This window comes from Hyperolius riggenbachi, chromosome 4 (genome assembly GCF_040937935.1).
Source record: "Hyperolius riggenbachi isolate aHypRig1 chromosome 4, aHypRig1.pri, whole genome shotgun sequence".
Classification (NCBI taxonomy): domain Eukaryota; kingdom Metazoa; phylum Chordata; class Amphibia; order Anura; family Hyperoliidae; genus Hyperolius; species Hyperolius riggenbachi.
This window is the reverse complement of record NC_090649.1, coordinates 244,631,806-244,641,758: the sequence shown is the minus strand read 5'-3', so window position 1 is coordinate 244,641,758 and position 9,953 is coordinate 244,631,806. Positions and strand designations below refer to the sequence as shown.

General features: G+C 42.8%; 1 protein-coding gene across 1 annotated transcript in view; it reads right to left on the bottom strand.

Moving 5' to 3' along the window:
* Positions 1-634: 634 nt before the first annotated feature.
* TTK (TTK protein kinase) overlaps positions 635-9,953 on the bottom strand; it is a 77,134-nt gene continuing 67,815 nt past the window's right edge. The window contains exons 18-22 of the mRNA XM_068281536.1: positions 9,811-9,888; positions 9,129-9,305; positions 4,103-4,193; positions 1,669-1,763; positions 635-830 (exon numbers count right to left, since the gene is read on the bottom strand). Of these exons, the coding sequence (XP_068137637.1) occupies positions 771-830; positions 1,669-1,763; positions 4,103-4,193; positions 9,129-9,305; positions 9,811-9,888 (501 nt within the window). The 3' untranslated portion in view covers positions 635-770. The remainder of the gene's footprint in view (positions 831-1,668; positions 1,764-4,102; positions 4,194-9,128; positions 9,306-9,810; positions 9,889-9,953) is intronic.

Here is a 9,953-nt window from a genome sequence, read left to right as displayed (position 1 = left end):
TTTACCTAATGGTGCCCATACAATGTACAATAAAAAAAAAACTCAACTTTCCCGTTCATTGGACCAAAACAATCGAATTTTTTTTCGCTCAAGGAAAAAAAAAATTATCCTGTTTTTTTCAATAAAAATCTGCTTGGACATGTTAAAAAAATCTTTAAATTTAAAGTAATGGAATAATCGAATAAAATTATCTAATCGGAAAAAAAATGAAAACATTGTACCATGTATGGGCATTTTAAGTAAGAAACCGCCCGTACAGCTTTATTGCAGGGGTTTGTAAATATCCCCCCCATATCAGGTTTGCTTGCTCCTGTTTACAATACAGGAAAGCTGCCATTATCGGCTGCAATACTGATAATACAGCACTATGAGGCGCTCGCCTGAACAAAGACGACCTTATGTGAAGTGCTGTTCTAAGAGAATGATAAACTATTATTTCCTGAGAGTTTTAAACATCCCAAACTTCCTGCCGTTGCATTACTCTACTTTTATCAATCTTGAGAAGTCTCCTTCCTTCCTGCCAGGATTGTAAGCCCATGGGAATAAGCGGTAGAATAGGATAGAAACATTTACATAAGTGAGAGTATTGTTTGAGAAAGTAGAGGAGTACACATTTCTATTTACAAGGCAAGAGTGGTAGCACTTAGAAATATATATATTCATAGATGCTTCAATTTATGCCTCCATCTTCCAGTGTGCCAACAATCGCACCCCATCTTTTAAATGGCCAGGTAGTTACATCACTTTGTCATCCATGAGTCTGGGCTGACCTATTTGCCTATTGAAGATAAATCAAGACTCTTGCCGCGGCTACATTGTTCATACAAATTCTGTAAAAGAACATGGTTATAATCAGGATGGTTTGCATATAACACACAGAATAAAAAAGCTCTTAAAGAGACTCTGTAACATCAAAAACATCCCCTGGGGGGTACTCACCTCGGGTGGGGGAAGCCTCCGGATCCTAATGAGGCTTCCCACGCCGTCCTCTGTCCCACGGGGGTCTCGCTGCAGCCCTCCGAACAGCCGGCGACAGACCCGACTGTAAATTCAATATTTACCTTTGCTGGCTCCAGCGGGGGCGCTGTGGCTGCTTTCGGCTCTGAAGTAGACGGAAATACCCGATCTCAGTCGGGTCTGCTCTACTGTGCAGGCGCCGGAAACTTGCGCCTGCGCAGTAGAGCAGACCCGACGGCAATCGGGTATTTCCGCCTACTTCGGAGCCGACAGCTGTCAGAGCGCCTGCGCAGGAGCCGGGAAGGTAAATATTGACGTCATCTTGCACGGAGGGCCGCAGCGAGACCCCTGAGGGACGGAGGACAGCGTGGGAAGCCTCATTAGGATCCTGAGGCTTCCCCCACCCGAGGTGAATACCCCCCAGGGGACGTTTTGACGTTACAGATTCTCTTTAAAAAAAATGCATTACTACAAAATGGGGAAGGTGAAGATATCAAATGATTCACCGGCCATAAAGTTTACAATATGCAGTATTCACACTAGCGCTAGTTACAAACTAAAGATAACTGTTGGGAAAGCATAGGGATATCCTGAGCTAGATAACAAGTAGACCTTGGCATTTAAGTAAATCATCAATTCTCACTTCAAAGAGTACATACTGTACAAGGCGATAGCTCTATGTTACCACATCTGAATATAAAGACTATTCACCTTAGCAGCTCTGGATATGGAATTTGGGGAATTCAGTCCAATGAGTGTTCCAAGAACCCGTTTCATCTCCTCTGCGGCGTCTTTTTGTACTTCATCTATGAGCAACCACAAAATATTTCAAATTCAAAATAAAATCATCAGTGGGTTAGGAACTAAGAATTGACAAGCTTTGTTCACACTATTGCTAAATAACAGAAGACCATTCACCAAAACACCCATATGCAGTGGCCCAAATCTTAACAACTATTGGATTTTTTTATACCAATTTTGTCAAAAATCTGTAACCTTGTTAGGGAACTCAGACTACCAAGGAATACAGGGGGGAGGGGGTGCGCTAAATTACCAGGGAACATGAGGGCAACTACTATACTACCAGGGGATACTGTGGGGGGACCCCCCAGGTGATATGGAGGGATGGGGTCTACTAGGGAATGCTGTGAGGGATCACTAGATTACCAAGGAAAACTTCTGTGGGGGACCACTAGACCAGGGTTTCTCACCCCCCCCCCCCCCCAAACAGTGCAATTTTTTACCGAAAATAGACAAACCTTCACAGGTGAGGTCATTTATGTCTTAGCAGAGCTTATTAAGTACCTGTGGGGATTTCCACAGACATGAAGGCTGCCATTGCTCCACGGCAGACTTTTTTTTTCTTTTTAAGTTTTTTGACTGATAGTTGTGCTGATGTACATCTAACAAGCTCAAGATGGTCAAATTTTGGGGTCATTTGGGGTCCATGAGGACAAATTATATCAAGGGACAGTAATTCTTGTCAAAGATTTAACATTTTATTTGTAGACACAAAACGTCACAAAAGCAGACTTTTTAATTATAGCCACAAGTCTAATTGTTAATGCTTACCACCAAGTTAAATAATAAAAAAAAAACAAGATAGTTATTTTCTCCTGCAGTCTTACATCAAACATGTAATGTGCCGAATGCTAACATAAGCTGTGTAGTATGGCATCAAAAGGAGTATCAGTCAATTGCAAACCTTTTTCTCTGCTTCAGCTAAAGTCTTGTGGCTGGCTAAGCAGCTTTATCCATTTCATCCTCTATGCATGCCACCCTTTACTGGATATACAGTAAAGTTATCTGGAACTCAGGCATCCGGCATTCTCAACCAACCAGCAGGGCACAGGGGGAGCTATAAGGGCATGCGCAGAGCAGCATGCAGCAGAAACAACTTAAAAATCCTCCAGGCTCCAGTCTTCTTCACTCCTGCAGCTGCAGGCTCCCTAGCATGTCCCCTGACTTGCATTGAGTCATAGTAGAGATTCAAGGTCCGCACCACTTCCAAGTAAAGAATCAGCTTTGTTGTAGTTTTATAAAATGTTGTGTTGCTGCTACACAGCATTATATGAAACTACAACAAAGCTGATACTGCTGAGGTGCTGTTACATTATCCTAGAACGAGTTGCATTGGGTCATATGCATATCAGAGTCGTACAGAAAGGATGCAGCAGAGCAGTTGCAGGAGTGAAGAGGACCAGCGACGGTGGATTTGTAAGCAACCAGCAAGAACACATATCAAGCATCAGGCAATTCCTTCTTGTGCCAGATAACAGGGACTTTACCGTAGCTTAATAAATAAAATTGCTTGTTACAAAATTAATTTACACGTTTGATCAATGGTTGCCCATAGTAAAATCTTTCCTCATCCCCATTTTCATTCTTAATTTACCACACATGGTGACATTTTTTTACTGCTGATGCACCATCTTTAAAGAGAACCCGAGGCGGGGTTCTTCCATCGCAATCCATATACAGAGGCTGGGTCTGTCTATAGAGCCCAGCCTCTGTTGCTAGTTTCCTTCAAAGCCCCCCCCGCGCGCTGTCAGACCCCATAAACCACAGCCGCGTTGGCGACACGCAGCGTGTCACAGTGGGCTGTTTATCTCTCTAATATCAGTCTCCGCCCTCCCCTGCCTCCTGAATCGATCCGGTCCCTGCCCACGTCCCTTCCCTTGCCGCTGATTGCAGGAAAGGGACGCGGGCGGGGACCGGAGTGATTCAGGAGGCGGGGGAGCAGCCGAGGCTGAGAGCACCGAGGTAAACGTTTTATGGGGTCTGACAGCGCGCGGGGGGGGGGGGGGGGTGGCTTTGGAGGGAACTAACTAGCAACAGAGGCTGGGTTCTATAGACAGACCCAGCCTCTGTATATGGATTGCGATGGAAGAGCCCCGCCTCGGGTTCTCTTTAAGGAATGTTTTTGTTGTAGCAGAAACAGTTGATCTCCCATAGTGTACTGGAGCAGAAGCCTTCATGACATCATAGATTAAACCCAGCATCAATTGGAAGGTCACATACTAATATATCGTAATATATAGATACAAGAAGGGATTTTGATACTGTCAGCAGAAAATAATATAAAATTGGGCATCCTGAATAAGCGACTACATTCTACTACAATAAGAGAAGCCCATCTGCATACCTCTACGAGGATGTGGCTGTATCTGAACATACGGGTGCACCAACAGCTCTGCGATGGATATCCGTTCCTTGGGATTTCTTACTAAACATTTCTTACAAAAAAAAAAAAAAAAAAAGGGTCAGGCATCGGTTAAGTCATTATAAAATATCAGTAAGGATTACCCATATTTTACGATCAGAAGAAAGTAATAAGTAATGAGTTTCACTTACCTGGGGCATCTGCCAGCCCCCTGCAGCCATCCTGTGCCCTCGCAGTCACTCATTGCTCCTCCAGTCCCCCACCGCCAGCCATTTTCGTTTTTGCTGACTCAGTCGGCGGCCCTCCATGCATACCTTTGCACGCATTTCTGCTGGTGCAGGAAGCTATCGCAGACAATAACAAGTACAATTTTACATGTTGCAGGTGCAATGCATAAAAATGTACGCATTGCACCAGCAGGAATGCGTGCAAAGGTACACATGCGGGCCGCCGAGTCGGCAAAAACAAAACTAGCGGGCAGCAGAGGACTGGAGGAGCCATGAGTGACTGCAAGGGCACAGGATGGCTGCAGGGGGCTGGTAGATGCCCCAGGTAAGTGAAACTTTTTTTCTATTGTTAAGGTTCCCTTTAAGCAAGCAGAGATGGTTCAAATTACTCTACAAAGAGGATCGTTGCACATCATACCCAAAGCCTTTTAAATACAAGTGCTTACTGCCATAGAAAAAAAAAATCAATACCTAATACTGCCAGATTACAATACATTTTTCGGATCATAACAATACAGACTGAAACCATTAAAGGCTAACAAAAGGTTTGAAAAGTATTTCTTGCAGTTTTTTTTTAGCTGTGTAGCGGATGACACGTTCTATTGCAATGCGGGGGGATAATGGAGCAGCGATTGCATGACGTCATTCTGGCGGCCATCATGGGGGTGAGCTGATCCGCTGGGTGGATCGCTCGTGGATTGAGGTCGGCGACCACTGTACACACATCTGACTATCGCCTCAGGTGGTAGTTATCGGCTGCCTTAGTCAGGCGGGTGTATGAGCCTTAAAGATGAACTTCAGTGAAAATAATGTAAAAAAAAAAAAATAAAAAAAAAAACAAGCTTCATTTTTACAATAATTATGTATAAATGATTTAGTCAGTGTTTGCCCAATGTAAAAATCTTTTAAATCCCTGATTTACATTCTGACATTTATCACATGGTGACATTTTTACTGTTGGCAGGTGATGTAGCTGCTGCTTGCTGTTTTTGCAGTTGGAAACAGCTGTAAACAGCTAATTCCCACAATGCAACAAGGTTCACAGACCGGAAACTGCCAGGAATACCACGGTCCTCAGTTTCTTGTGGGAGGGGTTTCACCACAATATCAGTCACACAGCACCCCCTGATGGTCTGTTTGTGAAAAGGAATAGATTTCTCATGTAAAAGGGGGCATCAGCTACTGATTGGGATAAAGTTCAATTCATGGTCGGAGTTTCTCTTTGAGACACCCATGGGTCATTGCATGGAGTTATTTTATTAAAGCCACGTATCCTAAAAGTAAAACCAATCAAAAACAAAAAAAATGCTAAAATATGTTTTAAAATCATCAAGTACACGTGAACTCAAACAGCTGACATTTTCTTTTCAACAATGCAAATTGTCTGGCTGTCCTGCTAATCCTCTTGCTTCTAATGCTGGGCATACACGGGTCGAGCCGGCGGCTCGATTAGCTGCCGGATCGACTCCCACTGCGTCCCCGCGATCCGTCCGGATCGATTCCTGCTCGACCTCACGGGCGCTTCCTTATCTTCCACTCGATTCCCAGCTATTGTCCGCCCGCGGGGAATCGATCTGGCGGGTCATCGGACCTGTCGGATATATTATCAATCCAGCCATCAGCGGCTCGATTGATAAGGTAAAAACGAGTAGTGTATGCCCAGCATAATAACTTTAGCCATAGAGCCTGAACAAACATGCCACCCAGGTGTTTTTGACTGAAGTAGGTGAAGAGTGGTCCAGTGTTAGTCGAGGAGCAGAAATGCAGACATCAAACCAATAAACATTGATTCCGGTTATTGTACGGTTCTGATCCAGTTCTGTATAATGCCTGAAGAAGAAATTTAACGTTTGGAAAGCTTGCCATAAACCATGTAGTTAGTCATCAAAGGTATCACCGGAATCAACGTCTGTTGGTTTGATGTCTGCATTTTGACTGAAGTCTGACTGGATTAGCTGCATGCTTGTTTCAGGTGTGCAGATACAGTGGGATGCGAAAGTTTGGGCAACCTTGTTAATCGTCATTAGTTTCCTGTATAAATAGTAGGTGGTTACGATAAAAAATGTCAGTTAAATAGAGAGGAGACACACACTGATATTTGAGAAGTGAAATGAAGTTTATTGGATTTACAGAAAGGGCGCAATATATCTTTAAACAAAATTAGGCAGGTGCATAAATTGGGCACCACAAAAAAAAAATGAAATCAATATTTAGTAGATCCTCCTTTTGCAGAAATTACAGCCTCTAAACGCTTCCTGTCATTTTACCGATTCCAAAACCTTTAGAACTAATTATTAGAACTCAAATTGCCTTGGTAAGCTCAGTGATCCCTATCCAATTATTAGAAAGAGTATTTAGGGGGTCAATTGTAAGTTTCCTTCCTCTTAATTTTCTCTGAAGAGTGGCAACATGGTGGTCTCAAAACAACTCTAAAATGACCTGAAGACAAAGATTGTTCACCATCATGGTTTAGGGGGAAGGATACAGAAAGCTGTATCAGAGATTTTAGCTGATTGATTCCACAGTGAGGAACATAATGAGGAAATGGAAGATCACTGGCTCAGTTCAAGTTAAGGCTCGTAGTGGCAGACCAAGAAAAATCTCGGAGACAGAAGTGACGCATGGTGAGAACAGTCAGAGTCAACTGACAGACCAGCACTAAATACCTACATCATCTTGCTGCAAATGGAGTCACTGTGCATCATTGAACCATTTTGCGCACTTCACACAAGGAGATGCTGTATGCGAGAGTGGTGCAGAGGAAGCCTTTTCTCAGTCCAAAGCACAGAGTCACTTGAGGTATGCTAAAGCACATTTGGACAACTCAGCTTCATTTTGGAATAAGGTGTTGTGGACGGATGAAACTAAAATTTAGTTATTTGGACATAACGAGGGACGTTATGCATAAAGGAAAAAGAAGAGCATTACAAGAAAAACGTGTGTCACAAGAGGTAGCGCTCACCGTGAGCGCTACCTCTTGTGACACACATTTTTTACTCTTAAGAGGAGGCGAACAGGTGATAGAGGGTTGGGGGTTAAACTGTGAGCGCTGACCTCTTGTTTGAAATTACAAGAAAAACACCTGCTTCCATCTACAGTAAAACATGGTGGTGGTTCCAATATGCTGTGGGGCTGTGTGGTCAGTGCAGGGACTGGGAATCTGTCAAAGCTGAGGGATGCATGGATTCCACTCAGTATCAGCAGATTCCGGAGACCAATGTCCAGGAATAAGTGACAAAGCTGAAGCTGCAAAGGGGTTGCATTTTTCAACAAGACAATGACCCTAAACACTGCTCAAAATCCACTAAGACATTCATGTAGAGGAACAAGTGCAACCTCCTGGAATGGCCATCTCAGTCCCTAGACCTGAATATAATTAAAAATCTATGGTGTGAGTTAAAAAGAGCTGTCCATGCTCTGAAGCCATCAAACCTGAATGAACTAGAGAGGTTTTGTAAAGAGGAATGGTCCAAAATACCTTTAACCAGAATCCAGACTTTCATTGGAACCTACACAAAGCGTTGAGGCTTTAATTTTAGCAAAAGGGAGGATCTACTAAATATTAATATTTATTTTTTGTGGTGCCCAAATGTAGGCACCTGCCTAATTTCGTTTAGAGAATTATTGCACACTTTCTCTAAATCCAATAAACTTAATTTCACTTCTCAAATATCACTGTGTGTCTCCTATATGATATATTTAACTGACTTTTTATTGTAACCACCAATGATTTATACAGGAAAATCATGACGATTAACAAGGTTGATCAAACTTTCGCATCCCACTGTAAAACTGAAGTCCTGATCAGAGGCCAGCGTATGACAGCAACTTAACTTGCGGTCTTCACCACTGGGAATAGGCGGCACCGATCTACACAGCTCTGAGCATGTGCGTAGCCTGGGAGTTCGAATTGATGGGGATTTAAACTTCAGAACTCACATATCCGCTGTGGTGAAATCATCCTATTTTCACCTGAAGAACTAAAATCAAGCACCTCATACCCCCAGAAGATCTGCCAACCTTAGTCCATGCCTTCATTACATCCCGACTGGACTACTGTAATGCTCTCTACACCGGCCTTCGAAGAAAGGACTTGTACCGCCTACAGCTGATACAGAATACTGCTGCCAGACTGTTAACCATCCAACCCCCCGTCACAGCCACATAACACCAGTCCTGCACTCCCTTCACTGGCTACCTATATAATGGAGGGTCCTTTTCAAGATCAGCCTACTGACATTTAAATCACTACATAATCTGGGCCCTGGATACATGAAAGAAATGTTGCAGCTGCGTAGCAATCCCCGCATTCTCAGATCCACAGGTTCTAATAATCTAGTCATACCCAGAGTCCACCTGAAAATGTTAGATCCCAGAGCCTTCTGTCATGCTGCTCCTACATTCTGGAACTCCTTACCTCAGCAGATCAAGACAGCTCCATCTCTGGACGTGTTTGAATCCAGACTGAAAACCCACCTATTCAGTTTGGCATTTGCAGAAATATAATTTTTGTGGTGCGAATACTTCATCCTACTACTAACTACTGAATCTGAGAGAGCCTAAGCGCTTTGAGTCCTATGGGAGAAAAGCGCTATAGAATGGTTATTGTATGGCATTATTACTCTAGGTGTGTGCGATTCAGACACTACTGCATCCAGAAACATAAGCAGGACTGCCAGGCAACTGGTACTGGTTAAAAGGAAATAATTAAGGTAGCCTCCACATCCTTTAGATGTCCTTTAACAGGCTTTCACAGAGTTACCACCAAAGAGAAGCCTTACTCTGAGTACATCCTGAAGATCCTTCTCTGGTATGTCTGGTATCTCGATTTCATAATCTGGATTTAAGATTGCATGTAACTTGGTGATCTGATTAGTTATGTGCTGGAACGGGGTTTTTCCATAAGTCATACAATACAGTATGCATCCTAAGGACCACACGTCTCCCTTTGGACTAATCTGAAAATAAACAAAAACATATACATTTTATTGCACATTATAAACTGTAGCAAATACACATTCAATTCATGGAGGCAAATCGTATTTGGTAAACAGAAAAGCATGGTTAACTGCTTATCGACCACACACCCACCCACTATATACTTACACGATTGTGGCAGGAAGCCAGGGCCGGTTTTATATGCGCTAACCTGTACCTTAATATCCCTATTGTTTGGAGACAGCAGCATTTTTAATGCACAGTTTTTCTCTATTCTATTCCAGTCTAGCACAGAAGTTAAGTTTATGCATCACAATATTTTGGACTAGTGGTGTGTATTAAAGGTTTAAATGAAACAGGACAGTAGAGGAACTAAGAAACAGAATTCTGTACTTGGTCAACGGATCTATTCTCTGTATAAAAAGATAAACCTCCATCTCAGCACTGCAACAAATACATAATTACAGATGGAAAAGGGAAAATGGGAAATGTATAACCAAAAAAAAAAAGTTACACAGACTTTACCTTAGACCTGGGTCTTCCATTTTCACCAAAAGACGTATCTTTTATGGCCTCAGGTGGCATGTAGTTGATTGTTCCTACCTAAAATTTGACAAAGATTTAAGAAATATCAGAGAACTGTAGCAAGTGTTAAAATGTTTAGTACA